At 35.6% G+C, this 19,291-nt stretch overlaps 1 protein-coding gene across 1 annotated transcript; it reads left to right on the top strand.

The window, feature by feature from the left end:
* Positions 1-16,404: 16,404 nt before the first annotated feature.
* LOC112196349 (heavy metal-associated isoprenylated plant protein 19) lies at positions 16,405-17,083 on the top strand. The gene is made up of 3 exons (XM_040517929.1): positions 16,405-16,464; positions 16,543-16,624; positions 16,723-17,083. Exons 1-3 carry the CDS (start codon positions 16,429-16,431, stop codon positions 16,995-16,997), a joined length of 393 nt encoding a protein of 130 aa, XP_040373863.1. The 5' UTR covers positions 16,405-16,428; the 3' UTR covers positions 16,998-17,083.
* Positions 17,084-19,291: the final 2,208 nt, after the last annotated feature.

The following is a 19,291-nucleotide window of genomic DNA, read 5'->3' as shown; positions in this document are numbered from 1 at the left end:
GACATATAAAAATGAAATGGAATTTCACCTCGGCAAATTTGTCAGCGCCTGAAATGTTTAAGCATTATTTTGATTTCTGACAATTGTTTAATCAGTTACAGCTTTACAAGCTGTAGTCTTCAGTCCTCACAGTTCACAGTGAGCGTAGCATTACTTGAACTCCATGCTGTGGGCGGAGTGTCATGCTCCTTTAGGGTGAGTGAACAAAACCTGGGGAAATAGTAAAAGAGTAGCGTTGTAGAATCATTGATAGAGCAATCTTGGCTTCAATGGTGGCGAAGTTGAGGCCCACACAAATTCTAGGTCCCATTCTAAAGGGCAAAAATGAAGTTACGTTGTTGTTAGTAGCTGTAGAATCTCCTTCAGAGAATCGCTCTGGTTTGAAAAGTTGGGCATCTTCTCCCCAGGACAGAGGCTAATCGTGAAGCGACAGATATGGGACGATCAACTCAAAATTAGCAGGAACAATGAGCTTTCCCAGTCTAACATCCTTTTCAACTCTCCTTGTGACGGTAACAGCTGGAGAATACAGCCTGAGGCGCTCATTGAAGATCATACTCATCTACATGCATACATGAAAATGAATCAAGTCAGAGGAAGTCAGGATGTAAAATTTCAAAGGCAAACAATTCTCCCAAATTAAGCAAGTAGTGTGTGATTGAGTTCATAGCTTCCTTACGGTCTTCAGTTTGGCAAGGCCATCAGGATTCGGAGTCTGTTTCCCAAATAATTGTAGGACTTCCTTTCTTGCTTTCTCTTGCCAGTCAGTATGGAGTGCCAAAAGCAAGACAGTCCAGGAAAGCAAAGTATTACTGGTCTCTTGTCCAACAAAGTAAAATGACTTGTACTCATCAACCAAATCATCCACTGAAATCCTCTGAATGTCGTTGGTATCATGATGAGCCTTCAATAGTAAACCAAGAAAATCACTCCCAAAGCTCTCTGCTTCCCCACTCATTGCCTTCTCTTCTCTTTTCTTAATGATCCCCATTATGGAGTCACGTATTCCTTTCTCAAGCTTTTCTGATTTGATATCATCGTTGCTTTTAAAAAGCTTGCTGCCAAATTAAGTGAAAGACACAAATCTGAGAAGAGAGAACTGACATATGCAATCTCCTGCAAGTATATGTATTGTAGTGGAAAGTTGCTACTAGACAAGAGTATAGGAATATAGATACGCATACCTGATGCCTGGAAACTTGAGTGTGTAATCATTTTTTAGCAATTAGCTTAACTTCATCAACATATCAAAAATGTTCATCCCTTCTACGTAGCTGCTGCCAAATGTTATCCTAGCAATCACTTCTGAAGTTAACAATCTAAATTATTCATACATTTCCATTTCTTTCCCTTCTTCATGGCTTTTCCACCTGTCTAGCATTGTCTCAGCACTAGCTATCATGTCTGGAATCATATTCTAGTAAAACAAAACAATACCACCATGCCAGATCGATCAACAGATAAACAACAAGTCCACAATGCATCACAAATCATTGGATAGTATAATTCTTTCATTCTTGTCATATCCTTCAAGAAATGGATTATGAGTAACTACTGCAACAACCACTACACCAAAACTGGCCTTTTACGGCCTGTCATGTGCGCCGTAAAAGCCTATTTACGGCGCACAAAAACAGGCTGTAAATACTCGCGCCGTAAAAGTCATATCCCATTTACAGCACGCTTTTGTGAGCCATAAATGTTCATCTATGCACGCCGTAAAAGTGTTCCTACCGATTCTCGGATCTCTAATTTGACATATAGGTGCGCCGTAAATGCTCAACAAAGCGAGCCGTAAAAGACTTTCTGTGAAACTCATTTATGGCACACCATGTGTGCCATAAAAGAATACCTGTAGAGTTATTTACGGTCCACATAGCACACCGTGAAAGACTTTAGGCATAATTCTCAATATCATTTGTGACACACTCTGCACGCCATTATTGGCATTTCTTCTTTGCAAAAAATTTTATATTGCTGCTCATTTGCCAAATATGGCAGTATATTCAATGTAGCTGCTCAACTAACAATAATTCATTTTAAAACCTTATATAGATTGTCAAAGAGCAAAGATGAATTAACATATATGATACATTAATTGAAATAGGATATCTGTACAAACTTGTTACCATGCCATATGCAACTAAACTACAAAACAATTGCATTTGCATGTCCCTGCAAACTTGAGTTTAAAAGTAACATATTACATATCAAAAATATATTGCAGGGTAATTGCAAGGTTTCAAGCACCACTATCCAACTGCAATTTGTATCTCCCAATTAGTTCGAGCAATTTACCAACAGTACCAACATAAGGCATTAATCTGCATACACCACAAAATTTGGCAGTACCTACTGGAAACAAGTTTGAGAATATATGTTATACATTGGCTGCACTGTTTTCTTCTTCAATCAAGATAGAGTTAATTAAATAAGATACTAGCAAAGGATCATAACAGAATCTAAATCACTGAAAGCATAGTACAATACTCAAAATAATAAATAAGATGAGTTCATGCAGTTTCTAAATCTTTCCTCCTTTCAAATATATTTGCAATATTTGGTTTTCAAAAGAGATTCTTATCTTCACAAACTACTTGAACTAAAGTTTCTAAATCTTCACAAACTACTTGAGCTAAAGTTTCTGGAAATATTTATAATTTGAACTGGGAAATTAGTATTCACCCGACTATAATGGCACAGTCCTCGTATAACGACCTTAATTCTACAACTATAACTAAATTATAAGCAAATACAGAGAGTTGCAATATGAGAACAAACCAGAATAGAGAATCTAGATGGATGTTATTTAACCACCAAAAACAAATAACACTAGTCAAAACAAAAATGAAGAGGTGATAAACTAAACTTGTTTGATGTACTTGATAGGCACTTGTTTGATGTACTTGATAGGCCATGCAATTGTACTTCCTTGAGCCATACTCAGTGTTCCAAACTCCCTAGTTGGTCGATATAAAGCTATATCCTCAAAAACATCAAGCACCCAAACTTTCCAGCATTCATGGGCACATGATGGACCTTTACATTTAGATCTTTTGACTCAAGTTTTGCAATTGCAACAACCTGTTCTTCCATCTCAAACCAACTTAACAATTCGATTCTATTCTGATGATCCTTTGTAACTTTGGTCCTTTTACCTTCCTTGTCTTTGCTTTGTGACCCATGTTCAGCAGAATATTGAATATATACTTGAAGTTTTCTTTTGGTTGCTTTGCTTGCTTTGTGGCCTCCCACTGTCAGAACCTCGAACACTTGCAATATTTTGGTTGCATTGTACTCCATCACTGCTATGATGTTGAACATTAGGATTTTCATTCTGCATTTGTAGTGCAAACATGTTAGCAGAATGCTGAACACTGTTACTACCCTGCTATTATAACATTAAGGAAATCAGTAACCTGGTTGACTTATCGACCCAAAGTTAATAATTATAAATAAATAAATAAATAATTTAATAGATGTATTTTAAAGACTTACGTGGTTATTCCCTTCTTTCTCTGATCTTGCTAAAAGAGTGGCAACCACTTCTTTCAATCGTTCAATCTCTTGTGATTGAGAAAGCATATTTTGTGCTTGAGTGGACACTTGTTTCTCTAAGTTAGCAACTTTGTTTGCAACTTTGGTTTGATATTCTAACTTTGAAGGGACTGCTCCAAATCCTAACCCTCTTACCCGTCCTCTTGGATCAAGTCCTAGAACTTGTGCTACAGCATCATCTTTCAAAGAAGATGTTTGTGAAGGTTCTTGCTCTGCCCTTTTCTGCTTCACTTGTTTCTGTAAAAACCATATGTCAGTTAGATTGTCAATTAGCTAGTCTTGTGGTATATATATAGATTTCTTATTGAATTATTTGGTTAAAGAAATAAAAATATCTATGGCATTCAGTAAATACTTATTGATGACAATGGAAGGTGAAATTCTTAACCACAAATAATCTATTATTAAATTTATCATCTCAATAACCAAATCATTTTAAATTCTTGCAAGATTAGAAGGAAAAAAAAAACAACCATCCAAATTGCATTAGTACATGAAAAAATGCACTGAAATCACAATGACAGAGATAATGCACTGAAGCTTTTCCAGACTACACGTTCTGGAATAAATTCAAGACAATCAAACCAAAAATAACTCACATATAGTCCCCAAAATTCTTTAACAACTTGATATTTGGATCATTCCCATTGAAAACTCTGAAATAAAAAGAGGTACCAATATAAACAAACATGTGCAATTGACTCAAGAAACCTAATTTAAAGCCTGCTTAAGATAAAAACCTCCAGCAGATTGAAACCATTGAAAAAGTAATCCAAACTAGCAAAGCAAGCAAATGGAGAACAGACACATAATGGAACCAAATTTGCTTCTAGACAGAGAATTAATGGCCATTATTTGACTCTTTCCATAGAAGAAGAAGAAGATATTATTCTTGCAAGTAATGATAATTTACTAGTCAAAACAGACTTACACTAACCCTTATGGTACCTCTTCACCAAAATCCAAACTAAATACATAACTGATTAGGGAAAAAAAATACCAAAAGATGAGCCATAAAGAAGAGTATACAGACCACTATTTCCGGATCCTCAACTACTTCATCTGAACTCTTCTTCTTCTTTGCGTCATAAGCATGTATCCATATATCAGACCTTGATATTGCATCTAGATTTTCACTTTGTTCCCTCTACAAATCAACAAGTAGAAATAATCTTTATGTTATGAAATTATGAAACTCATATGACGTTAATATATAACCACATTATTCTTACCAATTCTTCTTCAAGCCGCGCGAAACTTCTTTTTCTACTAGTTCTATGTAGTAAAGTTCTTCCTGCCCGCATTCTCTTGAATTTTTGACACTTCTCCTATGATAATCATATGGTCAAAGCATTTTCTGAAATCTGATATTGCAAAATAAATTCAGACTTGTATATATATATATTACAAAATACTTCTAAAACATACCTTAAATCCCACACTAGTTCTGTGTTTAATAAGAGCTAACCACTCATCCATGGATTCTATGTTATTAGGCTTGGGAAGGGCAGCAGCACGTTGTTAGCCAACAACTTTGGCTTGCTCTTCCACTTCTTTCATCACTAAAGATCTATTATCTCGCCAAAGTTTCGTCATCCTTCGAAAAATATGCTTCTTGTAGAATTCATCAACAATGAAAGTTGTCTACAAAAGAAAATAAGTGAATCAATTGGTGAACATAAAAGACTCGTTGTAATATGTTCCTATATATAAGTTTAGAAAACTTACTGTGACGTGTTTCCAAATCTGATCTTTGAAAGTATTAGATAGATCTTTCCAAGTTCCAGCGGTCATTGGTATTAGTTCTCTTGCTGAGGCTCCAATGAAAGAAGAGAATATACCTGCATTTTCTCCAATGGGCTTGCCTCTTTCATTGAATTCAACTACAATAGGAAGTTTCCTTCTTTTTTTTTTTTGGCAATATCCAACAATTTGGCTTTACCCCAAGGTGGAATTTTTTTCTTTTCTGAGTTTGATGTAGCTTGACATTCCGGAATATCAGCTTCTATAGGGGATGAATTTGAATTTCCATTAGATATTGTTAAGGATTCATTCCTTTTTACCCTAGCTGCAAGCACAAGAGCTGCTCATGCAGCTGTTTCCTGCCTTTTGGCTTTCTTTCCACCTTGTTTTGAGGTCTCTCCTCCACCCATACTTTATAGGGTCAACAGAATATGTTCTACAAAGCACAAAAAAATTATGACCAATATACTAACATGTAAAGCAATCTTATCCAAAACCACAAACTAAATTAGATCTTACCCTTAGAATATTGTTGTGCTGATAGATTATATCAATGCTTCTGTGGAATTTGAGTTATTCAGAGTCACCGTCACTCTGTTCAGCCAGCAAACAAGCAAATTAATATCCTTGCTGATATTGAAACCGGAACACACACAAACACATACAATGCAATAAATTCATTTAAGTATAACAAATATTGATACTAGAACACACACAAACACATACACAGAGATATATCTATTATTGTATGCAATTCCTACAATTACCTAATTGATTTCCTCATTATCATATCTCTCACATTCTTCATCCTCAACGTCGAGGTCTAGCTGTGATACATCTACTGGCATGTAAGCACTTTGATCACTATCATTCTCAAAAAACCCTCTTGGCGGTGCTTTGAGTACAACATGCCAATTCGAAGTGTCACTCTCTCTTGAATAAAAAAACCTGTTTCGCTTGGGAAGCAAAAATAAACGGATCTTTATCAAACTGATGCTGCCCCTTGTGGAGGTTCACTAATGTAAAACCATCTTCAAATTTGACACTGGTCCCTATATTAGCCCAATAACAATCAAATAGGGGAACCTTAAATTGGTTGTAGTCTAGCAGAACTATATCTCTTATAACACCATAGTAGGATACTCTGTCCATCTTCTGAAAATTATCCCTTGCACTTGCTCGACACATAGTGTCTCCTTCAACAAAAACACCACTATTTTGTGTGCTCTTCTCACTGGCCTCAGTTTGAAATCAATTTCCATTGATGATGAAGCCTGTATGTGATACAACATCTGCTTTTTGGCCGACAAGCAATCCACTTTACTGTATCTGACATATCTCTTGAATCACCAAATTTGACCTTATCAGCTAACCATCCACTAAAAGTACTAAGATGTCTCTGTTCAAGAAGGTTTTCATCATGCTCAAGATGTGTATCAGAACACTTTAGTTCTTCCCTGTGCATTCTGATAGGAAAAAGACTTGAATAAAAAAACTGGACAAGTAATCTAAAGTAAATTAGAACAACTAAATTTAGCAATCAAACTTACTCTCTCCATGGATCGACCTCTGAACTATTTGTCCACACAAATCGATGAGCAATCTCTATCATAGCATAACTGAATAGTTTTAGCTTCCCCTCACCTAGTGGTTGCCCCTCTAGTATTGTTTCATGCTCAAAATCCTCATTGCGTCTACTTTGAACACCTATTTCAGCAGCTTCTTTAATGTATCTACTACAAAAACGTGTCATCTCTTCAGCCAAATACTTTTTTGCTATGCATCCTTCAGGGTTTGATCGATTTTTGACATATCCTTTTAGGTCCTTCATAAACCTAAAAAAAAAAAAAAAACTGCATTAGTATTGATACTATACAAAGGAACTAATCAATTATAGTTAATGAAGTGCAATGTAAGCTCACCTTTCGAAGGGGTACATCCAACAAAAATGTACAGGGCCACTAATTAGAGCTTCTTATGCAAGGTGAATTGGTAGGTGAACCATAATGTCAAAGAAAGAGGGAGGAAAAAACCTTTCAAACATACACATAGTCTCTGCAATTTCTTCATCAAGAACACCAATATTTTTCTTCTCAATCTCTCTTTGACATAACTGATGGAAAAAAGAACACAAGGGAAAAATTGCAATTCTTGGTCCTTTGGGCAGAAGTCCTTTCAAAGCTACCGCAAGAATCTGTTGTATCAAAACATGGCAATCGTGTGACTTCAAACCCATGATCTTGTTGTCTTGTAAAGAGACACGATTTGCAAGATTAGAACAATACCCATCCGGCAATCTTAACTTGGCTAACCTCTTACAAAATATCTTCTTCTCCTTCTTTGAAAGCACGTAAGGTGCTGCATCACTTTTGGATTTGCAAGAACCATCTTCTTTTGGATGCAATTTCTTTTTAATACCCACCACTTTTAAATCTTTCCGAGAATTCAAGTTATCCTTCGTCTTTCCCTTCATGTTGAGTAAAGTGACAATGATGCTCTCACATATATTTTTTTCAATGTGCATCATATCTAAATTGTGTCGCAATAACAAAGTCTGCAATATGGAGAATATATGTTAAATTAATGCAATCAATGTTACAAGGTTTCAGCAAACTGTAATGAAACTAATTAAAAAAAAACGTACCTCCCAATATGGTAACTCAAAAAACATTGATTTTTTCTTCCATCTCTTTGAAGGCTTTAAAGGATCCTCGCTGTCATCATCACTATCATCATCTAAATTGTCAATGGAGTCATCTTACATTTCATTGACTAAACTTTTTTTTTACCTTCAGTTCTTCTCCTTTTTCTGTTGTTACTGCTGCCAACCTTTTTTTTTTCTTTCTTGTGCAACGCTTAGCCTCCTTACCCCAATTATTTTTAATATTCTTCACCACTTGAAATACCTCTGAACCAGTTAGCTTTCTAGGCCTCACTCTATGTTCCTCGGTGCCATTAAACCAAGTTTTATTGTGCCGATATGGATGATCATGTGCAAGAAATCTCCTATGGCACATATATGCATGCTTTCTTCCATTTGGCAGCCATTGAGAGGATGTTTGAACACCACATACCGGACACGCTTTCTTTCCCTTTGTGGAATATCCCGACAAATTTCCGTAAGCGGGAAAATCGTTTATTGTCCACATCAATATAGCTTTCAAGTTGAAGGCAGACTTGGTGAACGCATCATATGCAGTAACCCCATTGATCCATAACTCTTTTAAATCTTTAATAAGGGGTTCCAAGTATACATCAATGTCATTTCCCGGTTGCTTAGGACCGGGGATTAGTAATGTCAACATTAAATGTTCCTTGGACATGCATAACGATGGAGGGAGGTTATATGCAACCAAGATCACAGGCCAACAACTATATCAGGAACTAAGATCATCAAACGGATTAAATCCATCGGATGAAAGACCAAGTCTAAGATTACGAGGATCTTCAGCAAATGAAGGCCACTTGCTATCAATCTTCTTCCATGCAAGTGAGTCAACTGGATGACTCATCTTGCCATCTTGACTTTTATGGGTGTGATGCCATGTAAGCTATTCTGCCTTTTCAGAATCCTTAAACATTCTTCTAAATCTAGGGATAATAGAAAAATATCTCAAGACCTTTGTAGGGACTCCTTTCTCAATCTTTTGGGTGCGCTTATTTACTTTCCACCGAGAGGCACCACATTTAGGACAAGTGTCCATGTGCTCTAGACTCTTTCTAAATAAACAACAATCATTAACACAAGCATGAATCTTTTCATACCCTAGATCAAATGCTTTGAGTAATTTTTTTGTTGAATATAGAGAACTAGGGAGTATGTTATCTGGAGGTAGAAGACTACGAACCATCTCTAGAAGTTCATCGTAACCACTGTCAGATAAACTATTTTTTGCTTTAAACTTGTAAAACATAACTGTTGCTGACATCTTTATGGAATGACAACCTGTGTATAAAGGAAGTTCTGCTTCGGAAACTAAATTTCCAACATTAGGCTCTAGTGGTGCAGGTGCAGGTTCCATAAATTCATCATCTAAATATGCATCTCTGTACATTCTATATGTCTCTAAATTCTCCATGTTTTCCATCATTTCTTGTTGTACAGAAGTGTTCGGATCCCCATGAATGGTACAGTTACTATAACCCTCAAATAACCCATTTGAGATCAAGTGATCTAATACTTCATTAGGTGGATGGGACCAGATGTTTATACAGCCACTACAAGGGCATTGGATCTTCTTCGGGTACCCCTTACTTGCATGAATACTAGTAACAAAGTTTCGTGCTCCATCATAAAAACCTCTAGGATCGCTATGACAAAAAAAATAACATAATGTTTTTAAATTAGAATTATTTGTATATTATCATAATATTAATGTTTCTGGTTTAGATGTAACCTGCTTTTACAATGTGCCCATTCTGCTTCCATTTTGTTTCACATTTGTTTTCCTTGAGGCTACATTCTAACTTGTATTTAGACAGCAAACACATTCCAGATGTTTAAATACTATACTATAATTATCCAGATAATAAAAGAGATACAAGTAATAAAAAGAAATTAAAAAAATAAAAAATAGCACAGAACTACACATATGCAGTTCTTTATATTTCATTGTTTCAATCATGTCTTGCTTGGTTAAAGGAATCTTGAAATCAAATGACAAGGGGAGAGAGAGAGAGAGAGAGAGATCTTACTAGTTAATGTATTTCACGGAAAGCATGATAATGGAGGTGATCATTTAATCTTTCATTCCACAGAAAAATTGCCTTTATTACCAACTCTAGCACTGAACTGTCAATGTTGATATCTCCAAGGGTTGAAAAAGTGTAGCTGGCTAATAAAACAACTAGATCAGAAATCATATAATAACAATATAGCAATTAAAGAAAAAGTGGCTAGATAGAAGTAATACAACGTAGATGTCCAGAGGACAAACATATAACAAATTTGAAAAAAAAATAATAATTATAACTCTTGTGATCAAATATGCTAATTAATACCTACAACGTTGAGAGAAAAGAGGAAAAAATAAGCAGGCAAAATTGAGAGGAAAGAAGAACAGCTCAGAAAACGTTAAGGTGGTTTTGGCATGGGGTCCTCCTTTCTCTTAAGTCTTAGTTAAAGGGTTCAATAACTATAAAGTTTCAAGAAAGCAAAAACCAAACTCCTCCCTTCAATTTCAAAGGCTTGATTAGCTGCTCTAAGGCCGTAAGTCATGTATAATATTCCCTTCAAGATTATAGCATGAGGGTACCTAATACCAACCATACCAAATGAGATGTTGGAATCGTACACAAACCGCAAACTATCAGATCTTTTGCATTGCTTCTGTATCATATCAAAGAACATGTATATTCATGAATAATACATATATATACTATATTTGTCTTAAGACTGCTTAACTTTATACTACGTATACATATTGAAGAATATACTATATTTGCGGTCATATATACTCGGAAAATAAGAGAAATAGATGTTTGAGAATTATTCTCAAGAGGTTCAAAACAAACAGAAAATTAGGCGAACATATAACAGGTTTTTATTCTTCTTGCATACAGACTTTATATCCATATATACGATATTTATGTTCTCATGCCCCAAAAATGAACTCAATTCTTCAAGTCTTATTCAAACAAGATAGCTGCTACTACTGATTAATTTTTATTGCAGGGTGCCCAAATAAACAGCCACCCTTAAATTAGAAAAAACTCCTCATGTTCTAAAGTGTTCTGAAGCTATGGCTAGCTTGGAACCAAGCATATTGTCCAGAAAAGCTATAGCTTGGAACAAATGAAATTTAAAATGCAGATTTATATGCTTGACCAATCTGTATGACTTTGGGAAGCAAATAATTTGGAGCTATCCGTCATCTAATAAATGGGAATTTAGAGGATAATTGAATACATGAAGCACATAAGAATTAGAACAGAGCAAGAAGGGAAGAAACGAATATTTTTGGCGCCGATCAATCATAATACACGTATGATATTAAATTAACAAGTACTATATCATGGAAAAAACTTCAAAATGAACTAAATACTCACTCTTGTTTGTTTGGGGTAATGGAGCTGTGAGGTTGACGCACCTATTCCATGAGCAATATGAGAGACATGTTGATGTCCGAAGCCGAGATTTCATATGCCAAGAAGCAGCTGGTAATAAAGTTTGAAGATTCACTAGATGAATAGGCTACTAATGATGGTCAAGATAACAAGGTTATCATGCTTGTTCCTTACAAATACTGAAAATGAGGAGAGAAAGAAAGGTCATCACTAACCTAATCCCAGCACACTTTGCATTAAATAATGAGAATCTATATCCAGCACATGCACTCTGTAATAATATATAGAGTTAATTAGTTATAAGTCCAAAAACCATTACCTATTTTGATTGTAATCCGGATGAAAAGTTTTGTTAATTGGGGTCCAGTGACTAAGCATCCACATCAGCTTACTTTCCTATATTAGCATGATGAGTCAACTTTTACTTTTTCACATACCAAATTTACCCATAACAATATTACTCAAAACAATCAATCATTTATGCATCAATAAATTGAGAGTTAATGTTGTTTTTCAATCAATTTGGTATTCATAAAAGAGAAAAAGTCACAAACAGTACCCCAATTTAAAGTCATTCTACACTTTGGTACCTCATCTTCTAAATATATCACTTTGATACCTCAACTTATTATTTATGCATAAGATTCATACACGCCGTTAATAACACCGTTAACTCAAGTGTTATGTAGCTTTTTGCTATGGGTATTTTCGTTAATTTATATTTTCCCACCAAAAATTCCATGGGAGATGATCTAAAATTCCTTTCTTTTTGCTGAAAATAAATCTGTCATTAAGGAAAATATTATATTTGGGTTTATGGAAGATCAATTTAAGTTATTGTACTAGAAATTTTGACTTATTATTATGATCCCAGGAAACATAATAATTAAAATGAGAAGAGGTGAGAGATTTATCGTTTTCCTAATTCACAAATAGAGAGTGATTTGGATAAGATCAAATTGTCTGCTAGCTTTATTAATTGTTGATTCTATATCATCTTATTTTAGCTCTTCAAATGTAATTTGTTGGGTAGATACTAATTTTCTTTCAAGTTTAGGGTTTGAGTCTTTCCCCTTTTAATTGAAGAACTCTTCAGACAAAGAAGGAAAAATGCTTGTTCAATTCATTATGCATAATCAATTTCAATACCAATCATAGCATATTGTCTCTACTAGAGTTGTAGAAATTGCTTGAAAGTTTTAGTATTTATGGTTGTTGTAGTTATTTGCTTACTCTTTAAATATAGATCCATGGTTATTTGGTTTCATCGGCAATGAAGAAAGATGTTTGTTGTGTTTTTGTTTTTTAATAAAAATAAATATGAATTAACGGAGTGAGTTTTTATTAAATGGAAAATAACATGAGATTTTTGGTGGGAAAATATAAATTGATGAAAATACCCATGGCAAAAAGCTACATGACACTTGAATTAACGGTGTTATTAACGGCGTGTATGAATCTTATGCATAAATAATAAGTTGAGGTATCAAAGTGATATATTTAAAAGATGAGGTACCAAAGTGTAGAATGACTTTAAGTTGGGGTACTGTTTGTGACGTTTTCCCTTCATAAAAACCATATCAACTATAATATGTCATCAGCACAACAAAACCCTTAATTGATGCATTTTAAAAAAAATTATAACTTATATAAAATGATCATACCTTACCATCATCTTTCTACACCCTATATCTTGTCTCTTTTCGTCTCCTTTATTCTGATCACTTTCTTCTTATTTCTACACCTGTATTATAGTATTGTCATGTTGTTCAACTTCATTATACAATCAAATAGATATTCTAGATGGGTATTCATAAGAAGGTTTTGATCCATCTAAAGAGGTAATATTCTACATTGTATCTCTACCTTTGCACCTTAGGATAAATCGTACAAAGGAAAGGGATTCTAGAAAGGGAGATACATTTTTCATATCTTAAGGGAAAGGCAAGTTGCTATGGTTCTTTTTTTTCGTACCTTTAGATTAGGAACAATGTCAAAAACTAAGTTTCTCTTTTTCATTACCTTGTGCATAGATATGTTTGCAATTTTGATACCTAGTACAAAGGTAATTTCTTAAGCGGAAAGGCAATCTGCAATGGTTCTTCTTCTTCTTCTTCTACTTCTTTGGTTTTTTTTCCGATCTTTTTATTAGGAACCATGTTTAAACAACCTTAGTCTTTTTTCATTACCTTGTGCATAAAAATTTGCACTTTTCATATCTATTACAAAGGTAGAGTAGTGTTGGTTTCTTTTTCTCTACCTATTAAATAGGAATAATATTAGAACTTGATCATGGACTAGTCTATTACTATATCTCTATGATTGTTGTGTCAATAACGCTACTTAGTTTGTTTTATTTTTTGTTTTTTGACTCTAATATAGATACACTACATTGTTTAAGAATTTATTGACCTTTCCTGTAGGTACATGATATGTTTACATAGATTTAAATGCCATATTATTTATTATAATTACCTTGAATAGATTTTAGGAATTTGAAATTCAAAATTTGAATATTTAAATTGAAAAATAAAGTCCCCAAATTATGAAATTTTGATTAGTTTCCTTTATTTACCTTGAAGGGCAAAATGGACAACGAAAAAAGTGGTTGGACTGCAATTAAAAATAAAAAAGTGGCCGGACTACAATAAAAATTGATGTAGCAAATTGGACCTTGATTTAAATAATATCTTCCTCAGCACACTCTTTTTTTCCAATTCCAACATAGTGAACTTAGAAACAATTTTCTCAAAGCCTTCTCATTGAATTCAAATTGCTGAGTTCTTGACAAAAAAAGAACCCACATATATAGAACCCAAACTAAAAGCAACAACATTTAACAGGAACCAACAACATAAATTTAAACAAGCCCACCAAGTGAGGGTCATATATAGACTGCTGCAATAACAAAGGCATCTAGAAGACTTGATCAAAGCAAGTAACAACTCACATACAGTCCCACTCCTAGTCAAAAATTCAGAGGAACGTACCAATGCATCTACCTTGTCATAGTGCTCCAAAAACTCATCACAATCGTGCATAAGACTTTGATATGCTTTAACTGAGTCATCCACCAAATCAGAAACTCTGTCGCATCAATCAAACCAATTCAATACACTCAATCAAACCAAAAGTTTTAGATATTACATATTAAGCAAAAGCCCATCTCAGATAAACCAAATACCCAGGTACAAATCCTAAATTTTAGACAAACCCGGTTCACTTTTGATATAAAAACCCAATCAAATTTACCAAAATCCATATGAATCCACAAGATCATATGGCCATACCTGAATTTATGAATAGAAATCACAATCTGAGATGCTCATCTTCGTCCTCGACTGAACACACAACGGCGGTCGACCCAACCTCTGTCGCGAAATCCGATAACCCAAGAGTAGAACTTGCGCGAGGAAGAGTTGAGATTTTTGCAATATCTTGAGAACAGGGTGATTAGATGGGAAGAAGAACTCGCGGGAAGGTTTGAGATTTTGGCTTTCAGTTTTGGGGCATTGCGAACTGGTGATGAGTTTGCAAAGGGCATGACTTTCTTAGAAGATAAAACTAATAGAAGTAAGTAATTTTCGGGAAAGTTGCCAAAAGAGGGAAGAGAAAAGTGAGAGGGAAATCATATATTTTAGGTTAAATTTCGCGCCTTAAAAAAGTTATGTTTTTACGGCATGCTTTTTTGCGAGCCATAAATAAGCTTTTCTATAGATGTTTTTACGGCATGCTTATTATGTGTGCCGTAAAAGCATAACACAATTACGGCGTGCTATTTTTGTGAGCCGTAAAAGACAAACTGATAAGGTTATTAACGGCATGCATCTTATGCACGCCGTAAAAGAGTACATGACAAAGGTTATTTACGGCATGCATAAGATGCACGCTGTAAAAGGGTAACATTTAAGGCACAAAAAATTGCACGCGGTAAATTTTGCGCAGTAAAAGCCTTGAATTGTTGTAGTGAACTTACTTTTAAGCTCTCTCCATGGAAGGCATGGTTGGCCAGCCTTCGCGATTTCACCCATTTCTCACCTTCTAATGCCGGAAGGCCATTCCCAAATACCTTCTTTGCATAAGGTCTGAACTTGGGTTTCAGATCAACTCCATCTTTGTTATTACCAACTGAGGTAGAGTACCATGCCACTGAAGATAATTCTTCCCAAGCCTGTTGCAAGTTGCAAAACACCAAAGTGTAATTTTATTCTCAAACTTCAAAACTATAGTTGACTCGAGAATTTGTAAATACATACCATAGATTTTGGTCCATGCATGAATATATATGAGGCAGAACTACTGGAAATATGTTGTGTGACAGATCCAAGGGCCTGCTCATGACTTCCTTGCCCATGTTGGAGACTTCTTTGGCGTTTCCATCGATAAGTCTGTAAGGAGGTCCTCTGATTCCCTGTGAAGCCATCAGTCTCTGTACGCGAATCGGAGTCCACCATATTTTGTGAAAGATCTTGAAGATCAGAGCTACCAGAAAACATAGACACAATGAAACAGTAACTACCAGGCCATCCAAAGAAGAAGTAAAGAACGACAATATATCAATAGATGCATGTCTCCAGTTTTTTGATACATATTCCCTATTCTTTGCATTTCAGTAAGCTAAATTGGTTTCATAGGAATGTTACTTCTGGTGGGTTATTCTACATATTAGTAGAAATCTTCTACAATACATGCATGTGTGTGCAATTACTTATCACTTTTAGATTTTATATATTACAGAAACGAAAACTAAACCTTAAAAAGTTATTCTATTTGGTAACTAATCCATTGATCATCTTATCTGCCAACTATAAATAGCATCAAATACAACTAGCTAGAGTGGCAGTTACGGTTTTTTTTTTTTTTCTGGAGAAAGAGAATTGAAAATAAGCATAGTGAAGATAGTTAATTTTTTTTTTCCGACAAGGAAGGATGTCCCTAAAAGTTAGTAACTGCTATTACCAAACGCATACTGAAACTACCTTTTCAAGGCATGCATATATATCGTTTCCATATCCCTTTTCACCTTGCATGGTCGATTTGCCTTCTCATTTAACAGTTTAAATGGGAAAGAAGAAGAAAAATGAGCAAGAAACCAAAGTAAGATTTACTATTCCATTACTAATTATAACTGAGACTCAAAATCACAGAATTACAGTTAGGCTTTTTACCATGTAGGTGGTCGTTGCAGAATTCAAAGTATCAATGCACTGCAATGCATGTGAAAGAATAGTTGCCAAAACCCTATTGAAAATCAAAGGTTATATTTGTTCTGCACCCTTTCTCTCTCTTTTCAATCAAACCCTAATTGATCGTTAATTTTATTTTATTTTTGTATTTACTTTCTGGGTTCATTAGGGGTGGAGCAGTTTGCAACAGACATGAACAGCCACAAGGTTGTGGTAACGGGGAAAATTGATCCAGAAAAGATTTTGAAGAAACTAAGGAAAAAGACGGGGAAGAAAGTAGAGATTATTGATGACAAGGAAGAAAAACCAAAAGACGCGTCTGATGAAGGAAATTGGGCAAGACCATTAATTGTTCATCCATTCATGTTTGATTGCTGCAAGGAGAGCGATCAGTTACTTATGATGTTTAGTGATGAGAATCCAAATGCTTGTTCCATAATGTAAAGAGGATAGCATACCTACATTTTGTGGTTTGGTTTATTTGAGATTGGACATTAATTGGAAGTTCCACACGTACACCATTTTGGGAAATCCGGAGAATTGTTGGTCTAGACAAGTCTACCTGTAATGGACACACCACTGCTGACGAAATTTAGTCAATAAAAAATTTCTGTAAAAAAATAAATTTAAAAAAAAGTCTAGACTCTATTGAAAAAACAAAGGGTGCGGTTATTGTCACCCTACTATTTTCTTTGTTTACCATATTTGCTTATTACACCCTACATTTTAATTTCAATTATTAAAATTATTTATCTAACTCATTTCTCTTTCCAAGAATATCCTTAAATGACATATCCAATTCAAAAATATTTTTTTTTTTTAAAGAAAATCTCTCATTTAATTTATACCAATAAAAAAACTAAAATATATTCAAGTTTTCTAATAAAATCATGATATAGAAGTACATTTATTTCATTTTTTTTTGTTTTAATGTTCGTCTATTTTAATCCATGTCAAAAAGTTAATAAGTTAACAACTATGAGTAATGAAAAAGAGATTGATTTTTTTTTCGTGTTTTAAATTTTTACTTTCGTTGTTCACAAAATGTATTACAAAGATTTTAATGAAGTTAACACTAATGGTTTTGTGAATTAAATAACGAATTAGTGATGAGGATGCAACAAAAAAGAAAAACAAAAACAGTAATAAATTCAAATTTGGGTGGAGAAGATGGAGATAATTGTTATCCAATGAGGAATTAAGTAGTTTTTATATTTAATTAATTGGTTATTGTTCAAGTAAAACCCTAATTTGTGTTTAGCCCAAACTCTAGGTTACTTGACCTAGAGGTAATAGGGTTTAATTAGAAAAATCTGGAGATTATCTTTCCTTGTATGATTAAGACTCTATGTATTCTAATCCTCTATATAAATAGGCCCCTATTATTAATGAGAATACACAGCGATTTTCTCTCAATTTCTAATTCCCTAAAACACGTTATCAGCACGAAGCTCTAACCCTGAAAACCCTAATTTCGTAACCCTCAAAATCCGGCAACCACCACCCACATATCGAAGTCCTAATCCCAAGGAGCCCAGAACCGGTGGCACAACCACCGGAACCTGCTAGAATCGTCCTGAACCAGCCGTCCGAAAATCCGAACCGGCCCCTGCCTTGTGCCTGCCCCCTGCGAGCCCTGCCGACAGCTATCGAGATCTGCCGAGCCCTATGCCTGCTCCTACCTAGATCTGCCGAGCCCTGTGCCTGCACCTGCCGAGACCTGCCGACAGCCCCTGCAAGCGTCTGCCGATAGCTGCCGAGACCCTCACACAAGCCCCTGCCGAGACCTGCCGACATCTGCCGAGGCCCCTACCAACACCTCTGCTGCATCTGCCGACAGCCCCTGCACGAGCCCTACACAGCCTCCGCACAACTCCTGCACAGCCTCCGCATAGCCCCTGCAGCGCCCCTGCACAACCCAGCCTAGCTCCGACCACCACCGCAGGCCACCAGTTTCCGGCCACTTTTCTGGCGACCTCCGGTGACCCTTTTTCCGGCCATCTACAGTAACTTTTCCTGTCAAAATTTCCGGCCACTTTTCAAGGTAAATTTTTCTAATAGTTCCCGTTTTTGAAGTTTTTTTTTCATTCTTTTCTTCTTTTCTCGGGGACTTGCAACCTCCCTTCTTCTACCCCCCTTTCTTCTTCATAGGGGAGACCAAATAGCCGAACTGTGGGGGTTCGTGCTCACTCCAAGCTTGGAGCTTGTAAAGTCCTCCAAACTTAGAGTTTGTTGAGAAGAAAACAATCGACCACATACATCGTTGTTTCGATCTAATCCAAAACCCCTCTTGGAATCGGATTTTCTTGGAAGCGACTACGCTCAGAAAATCCCTAATTTCTTGGAAGCGACTACGCTCAGAAATTTAATAGTTTTTCGTGGTAGCCTTTTTCGCTCCGAAACTAACCCTAATCTTGTGTTGTTTTTCAAGATGAGTTACCTGAACAAGTTGAACTTTGTTCCACTGGAGACAACTGGCGTAGGATACCATAGGTGGGTCCGAGATGTGCGCCAACATCTTAAGGCTGATGGACTTCTGGAAGCCATACAAGAGCCTAGTCAGAACGTGCTCTCCGTTGAGCAAGCTACTGCTTTTGAAGCAAATCAAGCTAAAGCCATCATTCTCATGACAAGGCACATGAATGACGCGCTCCAAAGTGAATACCTCAATGACGAAGACCCCAGAAAACTATGGGTGGAAATTGAGCAGCGATTTGGCAACGTTCGTGACTCCCTGC

This window comes from Rosa chinensis, chromosome 4, assembly GCF_002994745.2.
Source record: "Rosa chinensis cultivar Old Blush chromosome 4, RchiOBHm-V2, whole genome shotgun sequence".
Lineage (NCBI taxonomy): Eukaryota > Viridiplantae > Streptophyta > Magnoliopsida > Rosales > Rosaceae > Rosa > Rosa chinensis.
Note: the sequence above shows the minus strand (reverse complement) of the source record. Positions and strands in the feature narration are given on the sequence as shown.

Bases quoted from the DNA above. Each gene is read 5' to 3' on its own strand.
- LOC112196349 (XM_040517929.1), top strand. From the start codon at position 16,429: ATGGGAAAGAAGAAGAAAAATGAGCAAGAAACCAAA. The intron at 16,465-16,542 runs GTAAGATTTACT...TTTACCATGTAG, and splicing joins AAAATGAGCAAGAAACCAAA to GTGGTCGTTGCAGAATTCAA. The intron at 16,625-16,722 runs GTTATATTTGTT...TGGGTTCATTAG, and splicing joins AACCCTATTGAAAATCAAAG to GGGTGGAGCAGTTTGCAACA.